Source organism: Camellia sinensis, chromosome 12, assembly GCF_055761805.1.
Source record: "Camellia sinensis isolate YWXY chromosome 12, ASM5576180v1, whole genome shotgun sequence".
In the NCBI taxonomy this organism is placed as follows: Eukaryota; Viridiplantae; Streptophyta; class Magnoliopsida; order Ericales; family Theaceae; genus Camellia; species Camellia sinensis.
Genome location: NC_138972.1, coordinates 115,689,118 through 115,706,116, shown reverse-complemented (window position 1 = coordinate 115,706,116; position 16,999 = coordinate 115,689,118). Strand labels below are relative to the sequence as shown.

At 32.1% G+C, this 16,999-nt stretch overlaps 1 protein-coding gene and 1 pseudogene across 3 annotated transcripts; both read right to left on the bottom strand.

Annotated features, from left to right (window-relative positions):
* Nucleotides 1-532: 532 nt before the first annotated feature.
* Nucleotides 533-5,935, bottom strand: LOC114286559 (UDP-glucuronic acid decarboxylase 4). Of its 2 annotated transcripts, none has more exons than XM_082897611.1 (6): nt 5,803-5,935; nt 4,164-4,243; nt 3,950-4,033; nt 3,490-3,564; nt 2,175-2,267; nt 533-1,040 (listed from the first exon to the last, which is right to left on the bottom strand). In XM_082897611.1, exons 1-6 carry the CDS (start codon nt 5,921-5,923, stop codon nt 813-815), a joined length of 681 nt encoding a protein of 226 aa, XP_082753737.1. In that variant the 5' UTR covers nt 5,924-5,935; the 3' UTR covers nt 533-812. The 2 variants fall into 2 exon arrangements, with proteins under 2 accessions (XP_082753737.1, XP_082753738.1); XM_082897612.1 differs by lacking the exon at nt 5,803-5,935 and adding an exon at nt 4,325-4,406.
* An 11-nt stretch (nt 5,936-5,946) lies between these two features.
* On the bottom strand, nt 5,947-6,658 carry LOC145804066 (UDP-glucuronic acid decarboxylase 2 pseudogene; annotated as a pseudogene). The gene has a single exon (XR_014345650.1). The product of XR_014345650.1 is annotated as a UDP-glucuronic acid decarboxylase 2 pseudogene (transcript).
* Nucleotides 6,659-16,999: the final 10,341 nt, after the last annotated feature.

The following is a 16,999-nucleotide window of genomic DNA, read 5'->3' as shown; positions in this document are numbered from 1 at the left end:
ATGCAAAATATTCGTGGCACAGGAGATAAAACTCAACAACTCTTGATATATAAAAATATATTACATATTAATATTAATATATTCTTACACCAATAGTATATAAATGATATACAATAATGGGTTTAATGAATTTATATTATGAAATGAACTATTAAACAAAATTATATTATTGTGCAATTAATTTTATACCTTCAATTGTGTTACAAGTACAGATTATGAAAAATTAACGTGGAAAGTTGATAAAAAATGTTTTGTGTAATACTATATATTTAAAGGATATGTTTATTGTTTAAGATAAAACTGTGATATTAACAATCTAACTATAAATTAATGTTTATGTTAAAAAAATTTCTCATTTATCATTAAATTCTTCATCCGAGTATGCATTCATTTCTTACTTACTTATATTTTAGATACATATCAATTTATCCATACGAGTCTCTATACTTGTATACATATCATATACCAATTTAAGAAACATGCATAATTACAATTGATGAAAAATCTCGTTGCACGTGCTCAACCACTAATATCAACAAAAGATGGAAAAATTTATTTATAGAAAGGATTTTTTTCTTCAAAAGAATATATAAATAAAAAGGACATCTGTTTTTCTGTTCTAGTTCCATGGGTGACAAAAAAAAATACAAGGGCATAAATGCTAGGGAAAGAGCTCAAGACTATTCAATAGAAAATAATGGGGCTAATCTTACTGCTGGTGTGGTGACTTTTTGTGTCAATGGAGAGTTGGAAATGGTATTCGCCTGAACGTACTTTCTTAAACTAGTCACTCAAAAACGTATACCCCATTCTTAAGCTAAGGGCATCGTGGTTGAGGCACCATCTTCTTTGTGGTCGCCAAAGATCCGTTGCCTGAAATCTGAGACCATTAGAGGGAGACCCTTGCGAAGGGACACTTTCGGCTCCCAACCTAGCAGGTCTTTGGCCCTTGTGATATCAGGCTTTCTCTTGTGGGGATCATCCTCTGTGTTAGGCCTGAATTCTATCTTTGCGTTCGGGTCGATTGTTTCTTGGACAACCTGAAAGCAACATAAAAATGAATAGAATCCAACAGACATTAGTTTCTGTTCCAGACCTTAACAAGTACTCATAAAAGGAGTATGGGGTAAACCTTATGATTAATCCATTAGAAATAAAGTCACCAGTTTTATTAAATCATAGTTGAGTGTTACATGGAAGAATATAGAAGTTCCACAAGCTAGAGGGTGAAGTCTCCTTGGCATCTAGTTTTCCCATCTTTTCTTTTCCTTCTATACACATACACAAACATATACACACACACATATATATATATTGCATCCACCAGTTTATCTTCTATGAAAACATCACAAGCAAATCTTACAGATTTTGGTAAAAGCAGATGTTTTAATTCATGTTTTTCCAACGGCCAGCTAAAAGGGGGAAACATATATCTTGTGATATGTGGCACCCTTCCTAATATAACAAGTTACAACTTTCTCTTCTCTTTTTTTTTTTTTTTTCTTCAACTACTTTCTTTGGGCAGCCGTATTCACACTGCCATTTATTAACCACAATCATGCCCTTCTTCTAATTTTTACTCAGAAACCATCAAGGGCATGACTGTCTTTTCACACCTAATAAGACAAGTTACAACTTTCTTCTAATATAACAAGTTACAACTTTCTATACTTTTTTTCAACAACTTTCTTTGGGCAGCCCTATTTACACTCCCATTTATAACCACAATCATGCCCTTCTTCTAATTTTACTCAAAAACTATCAAGGGCTTGATTGTCTTTTCACTCCTAACAAGACAAGAAAATGAGTGTATAGGACAAAAGAGGGGTGCAAATAGACCTGCCTTTTTTTTTTCTTTATTATTATTTTCAATTACTTGTTTTACAGCCTTATTGACCTAAAAAGTTTTGCCAATTTATGTATTGGTATCATTTTCTGCTTTCATACTAGCTGTACATAATAAAGAATCGAAAGGGGAACCCTCTGCATTAATGCATTTTTCTAATTTAAATCATTAAACCTAGTTAAGTTCTTATTTCCTCCCGTAAATATAAACTGAATAGGTTTTGAAAGACAAATTGATAAACACGGAGTAGGAAAGCTGAAATATTAAATTGTAAACTACTCAGAAAAATCACATGCCTAAACTAAATAGATATTAGTAAAACTGATACCTGAGCAAGTTCGATCATGGTAAATTCACCAGGGTTTCCAAGATTGAAAGGTCCTACATGTTCTCCTTCCATCAGGCGCATCAAACCCTCCACCTTGCAGATGGAAGACCAACCAAGAAGAGGCACCATCAGCCTTTATTTTATAAATAAGAATCCTCAAATAGTAGTATCAAGTGCAGATTTGAAAAGAAAAAAAATAATATGCTAGTTTTACTTTTGAGGGAAGACAAGAAAGAAAATCCTACCCCAGATACATCTATGAATATTAGGGCTTGTTTGGGAATCCACAAATTTGATTGAGTCTAGTCTAGAACCAAAACCCAATTGACTAGAATGGTGGGGGCAGATTTTAATTTGAACCAGTTTCACTCTATGAGCTGTTTGGTGAAAATAAATTTCTAACGCATTATCCATGTGCGCACACACAAACACATTTAGAGAGAGACGGAGAGGGAGGGAGCTAAATTGTTCAATTCTATTTTTAGATAAATTTCACTGTAAGAACTCACCATAGAGCAAACCATTCTCACCAAAACGTTAACCAGAATCAACCTAAGTAGGAGGAGAAAAAGGTACCGGTGGCATAACCTTTTTACATCCACAATATAATAAATATTAGTAGTCTTGAAGTTCTATAAAAATTGAGGAAGCTTAAACCACCAATTACATAAATACATAAAGGAAATGAGTTGAAGAAGAGCTCCATGTCTGCAATTCAACCAAGCAGGTGTTGAAATAGTAGACGAAAGATAAAAAAAGGTAGTCCCTAGAAATACTCAAAGGCGGTGGCCCCATGAACTTCTATATCATTTTTTTATCCCTCAAGTTGGTTTGGTTAAGATAATTAATTACTTCTCTATAATAGAATATTCTTTGCATACATGGTAAATGCTCCTACAGTCAAAAATTGGTGTAAATGGTGAAAGTTTAGACGCTAAGCTTTCCCATATATATATAAAATGGTTGAGTGAGAGAGACACATTAGGAATGTGTAATGCAGCAATTAAATTTTTTAAAGCTTCAGGAATGCCAGTATTGAAGAATTTATATATATATATATATATATCATAGCATGCCATGTTTTAAACAAGAACACTATATATACATAGTGAATAATTGCAAAAGTACTATTCCAATGTTTGCATTCAATCATGCAAATATAGACAAATCAGTTACATTTTATATATGAAGTAGGTATTAAACATATTTATCTCAGAGAAGTTTGAAATTCAAATGAAGAAAAAAGTAAGAGCTGCATGCCAAATTGATAGAGACCCAATAAAAGTAATGATATTAAGAGAAAATAATATCTTACCAAATCCGAAACGTATTGGAAACTCCGTGTCTGCTTGCCATCACCATAAACTGTCAATGGCTCCTTCCTCAGGGCCTGCATTGTCATCATGGTTATAATAACAATATTAAAAAAAATTACATTACTAAAATTATTTTATCAAGCTATGTATACTTTAATTATTAGTTTCATTCAAATTTGAAAGTTTCAATTAGGTGTATTATTTCCTCAATTTTGACCAATTACACCCCGGGGGGGGGGGGGGGGGAATCACATCATATTCTATATTTTTTCCTTTTTCTTCTTTTTTCCCTTCCTTTTTTTTGGGAAGAGAATGCTATCTAAAAAACAAATAGATAATGAATAGTAAAGAACTATTTCTTTTGAACAACAGATTTCTTTCGCATATAATGCATCTCAATAACAGCGAATAACCATATCCTATTTTCACCATAAACTAAATGCCTAGAGATATATGTACCTGAGCAACAAAGTTACTGACAACGCGGCCATCATCAATGCACATCCGAGGCCCATATGTGTTGAAAATCCTAGCAATCCTCACCTGTTACACAAATACGGTACAAATAAATGCGCATTATGCATAAATAATTAGTATACAGTATACAAAAAATAAGATTAGTCATTATTGATTTAGTGTATTAAGTAAATTAGTAAATTATCAGTGAACTGACCTCAACTCCAGCACCGCGGTGATAGTCCATGGTCAATGTTTCAGCTGTGCGCTTTCCCTCATCGTAGCAACTCCGGACTCCTGTCATCACCACACAATATCAACCACGCCGTTTGTCAATCAGACAATCTCACAATAATAAGAAATACTTTTTTCACCCACCCATAAAAAAATTAATTAAAAAAAAAACAGTGAAGTGGAGACATTTAAAATAGTCGACTCCATTGTTTTAACTAATAAAAAAGACGGGTAATCAAACTTGACTTTAAGAGTTTAAATGGACCAACTCCCTATCTGTCAGATTGCGACTTGACTTCACCTACAAAAACGCGGCTCCTGCCTAATTCCATACCAACAATGCTAACTACGCTTCATTTTCAAGTTTTTTGTCACGCTAATGTTGTGTAAAATTCTTATTTGATTTACACTAAACTTCTCAATATGAATTACATCTGACCCGTGCAATAAGATCTTGTGCCCACTTTTTATATTTTAGGAGAAATTCCAAGTGATTTCTTACCACTATTTTTACCTCTATACACAAACATGATAGAATTTATATTAGTAAATACAAGTAAAAATTATTCTCTTTTATATCTAAGTAAAATTTAATTAGAAATTCCTTTTATACGTACTATTCTTCATATCTTATACATATTAATAGTACTTAAAAAATTAGGGACATTTACATAAAAATGAAATCTACACAAAACTAATTAATTCAGTAAAAATGAAAACTTGCAAAAGGGAGGATAAATCTCACATCAATTGTTCTTTAAAATTACCAAATACCCAAAAATAAATAAAATTAATAATTTAAAAAATATATATATAATAAATCTCACATCAAAACAGCCTGTTTAGTTTAGTAGACCCGCTCAACGCGGAACTCATCGTGGACTATTCCAGTCAGACCAGATCTATAACAAAAGCTCCTACCTCCAACCACAGTTCTACACGTGGCTCCACACCCCTCACTTTCAACACAAAAAATCAAAAAAAAAAATCCCAACTGCACTACATTCTACACGTTAGCGCATGTTAGAGCGACGCCCACGTCGCTAACTTAAGCATGTTAGGGCCGGCTGGGCGGCAACGCATGTTGTCAGATAGATACCGGCCACCACTAACAAATATCACCATATATCGTCCTCAAAAAAAATATCACCATACACATTGATCATTTAATTATAAAAATGGTACAAACACATCCAGATGTTAAAAATGAAATCTTCTTATAACTATGGGAGTTAAAATGTACGACTTCGTATGTATTAAGCCTTTCGTTTGGACAGGTGGTTGGCTTTATAATTCCTTTTACTATTTTTATTATTTTAATTTAGAATTAAAAATTTCGTTTAAGAAAGACTTTTGACTTTTTAATTTTTTTAAATGTAATAATTATGAGTTGAATATAATATTTTATCTTATTAAATTAAATATTTTATTTTATTTTATTTTATTTTTGTTATAAAAAAAAAAAAAAAACTACCTTTTGGCTTCCAAAACGAAGCCAAAAGCGATATTCATCAATATTATAGGAGATTTGTTTTGGTATTAAAGTGATATTTTTTAATAATATAAGGGTTTTGGTGTAAATAATTCTTTAAAAAAAAAAAAAAACCAGAAATCTGACGCACCGATTGGATTGACATTGCCCCAGTAAGTCTCGACCTGAGGATGTTGCAGAGGATCTCCGTACACCTCACTGGTGCTCGTTAGCAAGAACCTCGCTCCTACTCTCTTCGCCAACCCCAGCATGTTCAGAGTCCCTACCACATTCGTCTTGTGAATCCCCAAAAAATCATAATTAAGGAAAAACTCCAAAAACCCAATTCACAAAAATCTCAAATTGAAAAACACTTTTCTTATAAACCAAAAAATATATTTTAAAATAAAAAAAGAAAAGGATATGATAGTCTTGACAGGGTTGAACTTGTAATGGACAGGAGAGGCAGGGCAAGCGAGATGGTAGATCTGATCGACCTCAAGGAGTAGAGGCTCAACGACGTCGTGTCTGATGAGCTCGAACCTAGGGTTTCCAAAATGGTGCATCACGTTCTCTTTCCGACCCGTGAAGAAATTATCGACGACGATCACGCTGTCTCCTCTCGCGATCAGACGGTCCACCAGGTGGCTACCCACGAACCCGGCTCCACCCGTGACGACGATCCGAAGACCCTTGCGTTTGAGCCCTAGGGGGATCTTCCCGCCGCCCGAACTGAACACGGAATGGGCCTGGTAGAAGATTCGGTGAGTTGGCTGAGTTAACTCGGAGGACAGGAAGTGAGAGTGGGAGATCGGAGAGGAGGAGGGGAGGAGAGTGAAGAAGAGGGTGGCGATGACAATGCCGAGGAGGACGAAGAGGAGTCTTTGCTCCCGGAGGATGTATCGAATCGGCCGAATCTCGAAGAACCATGGCTTAGTAGGCTTCGGCGAGTATGAATTGGACTTGGGTTGGGTCTCGTGACCTCTGTAGATCAACTCGGACCCCATATTCCTCTCTCTGTCTCTCAGAGCCGGATCTATGATTGGGGTATGGAGAGAGGTAATAGTGTTAATGGTGCTGAATTAGGAGAAGGCGCCGATGGTGATGGTGGTGGTGGTGGTGGTGGTGGTGGTGTGGCGGCCGTGGTTTGAAGTTGCCTGAATTCGCTTACTTTTCTTCTCCGGCGAGTGACTGACGAAGGTGGTGCAATTGATTAAAAAGGTTTGGTTTAAATAGGTGTGCTGCTAATAGCACCACCAATTCATCCTTTTAACCCCCACTCATTAGAAAGCAAAATAATTAGAAAGCAAAATAATTGAGGTGTCGTTCAGGGACAAATTAATTTAATAATTTTATTATTATTTAATTAAAATATGAATTAAAAAAATTAATATGTTCAGAATAATTTTTTAATTTTTTATAAAAAGATGTATAAAAAGTAAAAAGAAAAGAAAATTTTTGACTTTTTTATATGGATTGTTGACTTTTTGATTTTTTTGTTAATTTTTTGACTTTTTGACTAAAAAAAGCTACTTACCAAACGAGGCCAAATTACAATTTTATCTTAAAATAATAAATTATAATAATCTTTTTTAAAATAGAAATAAATTAAATTGACTACCACAAGGTGTAGGTGTTGTTTGACAATATTTACAGTTTATCATTTTTTATTTGTAAAAAATATTAAATATATGAAAAATGTCTTAGACTCCCAGTGGGTGGGGTGACCCCACCACTCACACTGATTTTTGATTGGCTGAATTTTATTTATTTATTTATTTTCTTGTTTAGGTCTTCCTCTCACAGCCCCCCACGTGGGGTGGGGGTGCTGGGAGTCACCCCCACTAAGGGTATGCAACACTGCCGTAAATATATTTATGTTTATTTTGAATAAAACAGAAAAAAAAAATTTGGTATATAAATATTTTAAAATTAAGTGAAAATGAGGTGCTAGGAGAGATAATTGTTAACGTTTGGAAATGGTGGCTCAAGGTGATTGTTGGCCACAAAAGGTAATAACCGAAGGTGGTTGTTATCAGTAAGGTAGTTGTTGGCCACGAGAACTAGTAGGCGAAAGTGATTGGCCGGTGGTCAGCCACATAACATGGTAGTTGAAAGTGATTTTCAAAAAAAGGTGGTAGCCAAAAGTGATTATTGTCGATAAAAGATGGTTGGCGACAATGATAGATGGTTAGCAATAATGATAGATGGTTAGCGATTAAGGGAGGTGGTAGCAAAAGTGGTTGGCGAAGGAGGTTATTAGTGATTGCAGCTGATAGTGATGAGTAGGTATGGCAACGAGGCAGGTTTGGAGTGGGTTTGTCATCCTCCACCCCATATCATATCGGGGCAAGGCGAGAGTGGGACAAGGACGGGTTAATTTTGTAACTTTAAAAATTAAAAATAAAAGCATTATAGGTAATAACTTATAATTAATTAGAGTTAAAAGATGTAATATGATAAATAAATAAATGAAAATGAATATTAAGTATATTGTTTTAATATTTTGGTTTTATATATTGAAAAAAAATAAATTATATACATAAAAATATATTTAATAAATAAAATCAACGTAGGATGAGGTAAATCAGGGCGGGACGAGCAAAAGGTGGTAGTCGGAAAGGGTGAGAGAAAGAAGAAAAAATTAAATAAAAATTATAAAAAGTGAAGATTTTTTTTGTGTTTACAAAATTTTGTAAACTATTTACAATTTTTTGAAAACGAACATAAAAAGCAAATGACTTTTTGTTTACAATTTTCAAACAATTTTATAAATATAAATAAAAAGATTAGAAATATAAATGTTACCAAACAAGTCCTTAATTTTTTAATTCACATTACATTTGCTTCTTTCTAGTAATCAAAACTAATCAAAAGTAGAGCAAGAATGAGTTTGTTTTGTAATTTTAAAAATAAGTTATGCTACAAACTCCAAATATTTTACCAAACCTTTGTGGGACCCACACACATGTGAATTTGTGTGAGTCGACGGTGCAACCCGCGAGGGGATCCCGTCAATCAGCTTCCTTGCGCCTTACGGGTTTACTCACCCGTTGACTAGCACACATGTCAGACTCCTTGGTCCGTGTTTCAAGACGGGCCGAATGGGGAGCTCGCAGGTCGCCTTGGCCAGCATGCCTTGCCTCAACGTTGCCCAGCGTGCCTTGCCTCAGCGTTGCCCAACATGCCATGCCACTACGTTGCCGAGCATTCCAAGGCCAGCATGCCACGCCACAGCGTTGCCCAGCATTCCAAGGCCAGCATGCCGACTCATGTGTGAGATTTGATATAATATTTGGGATACATAGCATTTTTCTTTAAAAATAGGATAATGATAGAATGGGTAATGTACCAATAAACCCCAAATCACAAATTGTAGATAATATGACATATTATGAATAATAATTTATAATTAATAATTGTTAAAAGATGTAAAATGAATGTCAAGTAGAATAATTTAGTGTCTAATCTTATTATATTGGAAAAAAATATAATAATATATATTCTATATATTTAATAAATATAATTGGAGTGGAGAGCAAAATCATCCTCGTCCCATTTTCTTATCAGGGCAAGGGATACGAGGCGATGGAAAATTGATATCCATATAGATGAAAAAGCATATGTATGTTTTTTTTCAATAAAATGAATATATTACTTTATTTATTCTTATGATTTCACAGCATGTGCATTAGGGGTGGGCAACGGTTTATCCGAACCGCTCAAACCGCCCAACCCGCATATAAGTGGGCGGTTTCGCAAACATAATGCGGGCGGATGCGGTTTGAAATATGACAAATTTGCGGGTTGCGGGCGGGTCGCGGTTTAAACCCGCAAACCGCAAAAACCGCCCGCACTTTAATTATTATTATTATTATTTTTTTATATACTAACTTTGTAACTTTTACAGGAGCACCATTATATTCTCTATGACACTAAGATCCTTATTTTTAAGTATTTCTTAACTTTCTTAATGCCGTAGAATTATCAAGTCCTAAACTTAGTTTCTTATATGATTTTCATTGGTGATTCATCCACTTTTTCCTAATAAAATTTTTCTTCTCGATAGAACTTATAGTTTGATTATTGATTACTGAACTGCAATTCTAATTGAGTACAACCTTTAATGCATTGATATACATTTTTTTCATAGCAAAAATGCTAGTATAGGGTTTCTTTGTTTTGGGTACTTTCATTTAATGCATTGATATTCAATTTTTATTTGTAAACTCATCAAAAAATTGTTATCACAAATATATAAAAAGAATCTGATGCCTAAATTCGCTGGAAAAAAAAAACTCGAAAATTAATTTTTAAAGAAAAAAGTGTAAACCGCAAACCGCCCGCAACCGCCCGCACATTTGCAAACCCTATCCGCACAAACCGCAAACCGCACTGCGGGCGGTTGCGGATTAACTTTTTTCCAAACCGCATAGATGCGGGCGGGTCAAAACCGAACCGCAAACCGCACAAAATCGATCCGCGAACACCGCTAATGTGCATTAGCTATAATCACTTTAAACTTTACTAATATTGAAGCCATGAGCATTAAGGCCAAGTTTGAGAAGATTAAATAAGTGCACTTTTTGACTTTTTATGAAATATGGGTTGGATTTTGGTTGGGTTTGAAGTGATGTGTTAGAGAGGTGATGTGACTTAAATGAGATGATGTGACTTAAATAGGATAGTGACTTTTTGACTTTTTGAATTTTTTGGAAGATGCCAAACTTGGCCTTAGTCGCTTTAAATAACCAGTGTTTTTAGTTATAAAAATACGACAAACAAGTGAATTATATAAGACACTTGTTTTGAAAATTAACATAGTGTTATTGATTTCAAAAGAAAATATAAGGTCTCGTTTGGAAAGTGGATTGATTTTTTTGGTTATTTTAGCCTGGGAGGCTGGGACTAAAAAGCTTGTTTAGAAAGGGTTTTTGGCTTTTTTAACTTTTTGTAAAATAAATAATGTAATAATTATGAATTGGATATGATGTTTTGTCTTATTAAGCTAAAAAATCTATTTTGTTTTTTGTGGCTATTTTAGCCAAAAAAAGCCGCAAATCCATCTTCCCAAACGGAAGCTAACCTTTTTATTATTTTTGAAATAATTTTATACAAATTTTAATATATATTTATATTAATTTATACTAATATATAAAATAAAGTTTGGAATTGTTGTTGATTGTCACAATTTTTTAATTTCTCAAAATATCCCCAATTATGATAATTGCTTTGAACTTATTTTTTTAAATCCAATAACTTCTTACATCTAAATGTTTCAAAATCGTAATTGTCAAATGTAATTATAAATTACATGCCACTAGTTAAATAATATGTAAAGATAATCTATCCTTTGAGTAGTGTTTAGTTTATTAGAATAAAGTGAAATAAAATGATTATTTCATTAAAATATTAATTGTTATTTTTAATTGACTAAAAAAATAAAAAAATATATATATTATAATTGAAATCGTTATTCACTATTGTAAAATAATAAACATCTTATTATATTTCATCTTACAAATATACCATTTAAGATTTGATTAAAATATTAATCGTCTCCTATGATTCTGGAAATTACATTCCATTCCTTAAGATTTCTAATTTTATAATAAATTGCCATTTTTTATTAATAAATTATCAAGTTAATGGGGATTTTTTTAGGATCCTTGATATTAAGATTTTATAGTATAAAGGACATCTAATATTTTCATAATGTCTAAGGTCTCTCAAATTGATCCAGAAAAAATTGGATCCAGAGAAATTCTCTAGACTTCACAGAGAAATTCTAGTATGGACTTTCCAGAGAAATTCTCTTCAAAATTAGAGAAATTCCATTTTCTAGCTTTTCACTCATCTCTCAGACCCACTTCATCTTCTTCACCATCTTCATCACAGACCTTCAACCTAAAAATATTCAAATTTTAAGTTTCTTCCCATTTCACACATTTTCTCAGCAACCAAACACGCAACCACTGGAATTTCTCTAGACCTAGAGAAATTCTCTCCAAGGTCAGATAAATTTTATTTTCTAGCTCTCTACTCATCTCTCAAACCCACTTCATCTTCTTCACCATCTTCATCACAGACCTTCAACCTAATAATATTTAAATTTTAAGTTTCTTTCCATTTCACACATTTTTTCAACAACCAAACACACAACCACCGATATACAAAGTCTAGAGAAATTTTGGGCTCAAAATTTCTCTGGTTTTATCTCTGGAATCTCCAACCCAGATAAAACCAGAGAAATTTCCAGACAAACCTTTCCAAAGAAATTTTCTCAAACCCAAAGAAATTCTCTCCAAAATCAAAGAAATTCAATTTTCTGTGATTTCCAACCTCTCTCAAACCTACTTCATCTTCAACAATCTTTAATGATGAGCAGCTCACCACTACTATGAGAAAGCCCGTACTCCATGGCCACTTATACCAAAATCAAGAGCATAAGTCCGCGCATAAGAACCCCTAAACCCGTAGCACCACCCCAGAGCCAACAATTCATTAGTAATTGTAATTGTAACAGCAACAGAGGAGATAACAAAATTTGAGATTCTATAAAATTAAAAAAACAAACAAACAAACAACTTGGGATTAGATCAACTACGTCCCCGTGTGTGAAGAAATTGAAAGAATTAATGCACATGCAGTGTTGGTACCCTGAAGTCTTGACAAGGAAAAAGACACTACAACAAAAAGTACTTTTGGCGACTAAAATTACATTTTTCGTCGCTGACAGTAGCACAATTGGCGACTAAAATGGAATTAGTAGCCAAAATTGATAACTTTTGCCGACTAAAAGAGTTTAGTCGCCAAATATGAGGGGATTAGCGACTAAAAGGCAATTTAGTCGCCGAATGTAGGGGTTTTAGCGACTAAAATGATTTAGTAGCCAAAAGTGATGGTTTTGGCGACTAAATACAGTTTAGTCGCTGAAAGTGAAGCTTTTTGGCTACAAAAAAAAATTAGTAGCTAAAAACAGTCCATTGCCGACTAAAATTCAGTTTAGTAGCCAAAAGGGGACGTTTTTGGCGACTAAAAACAGGTTTAGTCGCCAAAACCTCTTATTTCTAGGCGGAACTTAATTTTTTAGCGACTAAATAATAATTAGTAGTCAAAAATGATAGAATTGGCGACTAAAAATTTAGTTTAGTTGCCAAAAGTGGCCTAAATTTTTTTTAAGTAAATAATTTATTTTTTACATAAATTATATTGAATTAAAAAAATTATATTTATATATATTATTTTGTATTAATACTGGTTAATATACTATATAAATAATATATATTGCATATATATTCATGTGATGTTGTAGTGGCATAGTGGAGGGAGTGTGTTACAAAAAGGTTCGGAATGTGGGACGGTTGGGGTTCGAAACTCACGAAAAGCAAAAAAAAGTGGGTTTTTTTTTTTCGACGACACCTTTGGTGACTGAAATTATTGGTCGCCAAAAGTCTTTATTTTGGCGACTAAACAGTGTAGTCGGCGATTGAGTGAGTATTGGCGACTAAATTATTAGTCGGTAAATGTATGATTTTCAAAAGTGTAAAACACTATTGGCGACTAAAATTTTGGTCGCTAAAGACTTTTATTTTGGCGACTAAAACTTTTTTAGTCGCCAATACCTCCGCCGATCACCTATACGCGACAAATGTGGCAACTACAAAATTTTGTTGGGGAAGGTAAAATTTCGACTTTCGGCGACTAAAAAAATTTTAGTCGCCAAAAGTGTTTTTTTTTTTTTGTAGTGAGAGCAAGAAAAACGACACACAGAGAGAGATTGGTGGCCCACTGTGGCCACTGGTAGTTCACGACATTCTATGGCACTTTGGTTTTTGGTGGTTTGGCAAGAGAAAGACGGATAAGAGAGAATGCGAGCGATACAGAGATTAGAGAGAGAGAGAGAAAAGAAAAGAAGAGAAGAGATGAATTTAGCAAAAGAGTTTAGAGTGAGAGAGAGAAAAAAAAATGAGGTTTGATTTGAGAAATTTCTTTGTGATATATGAGTATGGGGGTTGAGGGACCTTAGATATCATAAAATAATATTGTGGATCTCTTTCATTACTAAATATGGAAGAGGGACCTTAGATCAATTTTTTTCAAGTTAATTAACAGTTTTTAATGATGGTATAAATATGTTTCAATTAATAATTTTGGTAATTTTATTATTGTATAGGAGAGTAATTATGAATTTTATTTTTTTAATTAGTTCTGTTAAATAAAAAATTATAACAATGGGATATTTATAATTTTTTCAAATCACAAAAAATAATATATATTTTAAATTAATCTCAAAAAATGTATTTATAATTTATCATTTTATTATGAACGAAATGCAACATTAGGGTGGAATGGGAACTGACTCATAAGACCATTTCCAACCATTCACCAAATCCACTATCAAATTCAAATTTTGTGAAAAAGTTATACTTTTTGTGCTTCAACAGTTTCACCAAAATGGTATCAAATTGAGAATGCCCCAAACTTTTCACCAAACTGAAGATCTCTAGCTCCTTTCACCAATTTACTGTGTATAGCGTTGAGTGCGAACCTACCAATGACTGGCTGGACGTTCGACTGGATGACCACTTCGAGCAAAATTTTGTAAAAATTTTACACTAGGAGGTCGACCACCTGATCAACCACCTTTGTATCTTTTTCTTAATCTTTTCCTCATTCTGTTTCTTGCTTGCTTTCTTCTCCAGTGTTTCACCTCCAAAAGTAGCAGACTCTGGCTTCAAGGGCAAACATCTGGGCTTGCATCCATTTTGAAGGACATGCTTAAAATAATTGGAGAGTTGAACACATGAACATCATTCATAAGTTTCGAAAATAAATCATTCTCTCTTCCTGCAAAGAAGCCTGGTTACAAAATCCAATTCATTCATTCCCTTCTAATTGTGATTATTTATCTAGTTTATTCATCATTTCCACCAAATTCAAAATATTGTCACTAATAATACATTTATTCAATCAAACATATTAAGATCCATGACATAAATTACCAAGAGAAACACGCATATGAAGCAGTGATGAGAGCTTGCTCATGGAGGGGGGAAAAAATTCAGTGCCTTGTTCGGTCAACTGGCCAGTTGTCTTGCCGGACGACCCTGCTCTTTTGATGCAAGCTACAGTGCACCTGTTGGAACAACTCATATCAGATTGAGGAAATCGTCATTTTTTTTATTCAAATTTGATTAAAAAAAATACTGAACCGTTGGAGATGCTCTAAGTGAGCTACACCAATTACCAAATAAATAAATAATTACAGGGTGAATTACACTAAAAGTCCTTATAATTTTGGGCTTATGTCACTTTGATTCTTAACTTTTCAATTGTAATACATTTGACCATGAATTTTAAATCTTATTCCAAATAAGGACAAATGAATATATCATTGCTCAATTCAATGGCAAAGTCATCAATTTGATAAAGTATAAATTAATTTGACAAAAATAAATGTCAAAAAAATATTTTTATATTTTTAAAAATTATTTCTACCTACCAAAGATAAAATTATGTAAAATTCATAAATCTCTTACACATTTTTTTTTTATCAAATAAATTTTTATTATGTGTTTGAATGATGAGCATGTAATGGGTTGTTATTTTTATTTTCATTAAATTAGTTTTTTTTTTTAAAAAGTCAAATATGGTGACAATTTTAATATCATTATTAAACCAATCCATTAAATAAAAAAATTCAAAACTAAAAATATTTCATTATTAAATATATCGATTACACATTAAAAGCCTAACAACTACCCATTACATGATCATAATCCAAACACATAATAAAAATTAATTTGATTAAAAAAATAAATGTGTAAAAGATTTATCAATTTTACATGATTTTATTTTGGGTGAGTAGAAATAATTTTTAAAAATTTAAAAATATTATTTTGACATTTATTTTTGTCAAATTAGTTTATATTTTATCAAATTGATGACTTTGCTCTTGAAATTGAGCAATGATATCTTAAATGGTCCTAATTTGGAGTCGGATTCAAAATTTAGAGTCAAATGTGCCACAATTAAAAAGTCAAAAATCAAAGTGACACAAACTCCAAACTATAAGAACTTTTAGTGTAATTCACCCATAATTATAATAGTAAAGATTTTCAGCCATTGGAGAAGCGTCATGTGCCAAACTATGTATCATTTCAATATCGGTAGTGCTATATGCATCAATTAGTGTACTAACTAGCATACCATTGAAATCGGTAGTGCTATATGCATCAATTAGTGTACTAACTAACATACCAATATATGTTATGGAATTGTTATTGACCCCACTCATTATACAAATTATAAATATAAAAAATCTCTTAAATTATGCTATATCATCAATTGATACACTAATTGATATCTTAATTGGTGCATATCGTATTATTCTTTCAATATGAGTTGCATAATTAATGATATTGGTAGTATAATTTAGGGTAAATTACACTTTGACCCTTTATATATATATATATATATTTTTTTTTTTCACTTTACTCATAAAATAAAAATAAAAAAATCACAATAACTATCACATAATATAAAAAAATAATTTATTATATTAGAATTTAAATTTATGTCATAGATGTAAATTATGTATAATAAATTATTTTTATGCCACATAGCTATCAATGTATTATTTTTTGTCTAATTTTGGGCAAAATTAGTTTTAAAAGTAAAATGAGAAAAACTTGAAATATGAAGAGCCAAAGTGAAAAAAATAAATTTTAAAGACCAAAATGAGAAAGTGGCCAAACATAAAAGGCTCATAATGTAATTTACATTATAATTTATTGTAAGTTAAAAAAAATCAGACAGCAAAGTAAAAGCATTATTTTTTTCAACTTATAAATAATTTAGTTTTTTAAAAAAATTATTTAAATTATTGATACCCAATAAACTATAAACAAAAAATTAAATCAAACAGCCAAACACAAATTCTTAAATTACAATAAACTATTAAAAACTTATTTGTAGCTATGAAAATGTATACCAGAAGGGACGACGGAAATTACTGGAGCTTAAACAATGTGAAAACAATGAATAGTATGTTCGATTGATAAAATAAATTAGTAAAGAAGTTCAAATGTTTTACAATAAGTAGGCCTTTAGAGTTGGTTTTGTTAGTGATTTTTTTTTTTTGTCTATTTAAAATTTAAATGAATTTTTTAATAAAGTATTTAAAAAGTTGTTAAAAAAATTATTAAAAAAATTGATGTAACATTTATTTTTTCTTTTTTTTAATTCAAGATAAATGATTTGGTGGTGTTTTATTACTTGCCAAGAATGCATTAAATGAGATTACCAACTCTCATTATCATAAAAAATTAAAGAGCAATGATTGA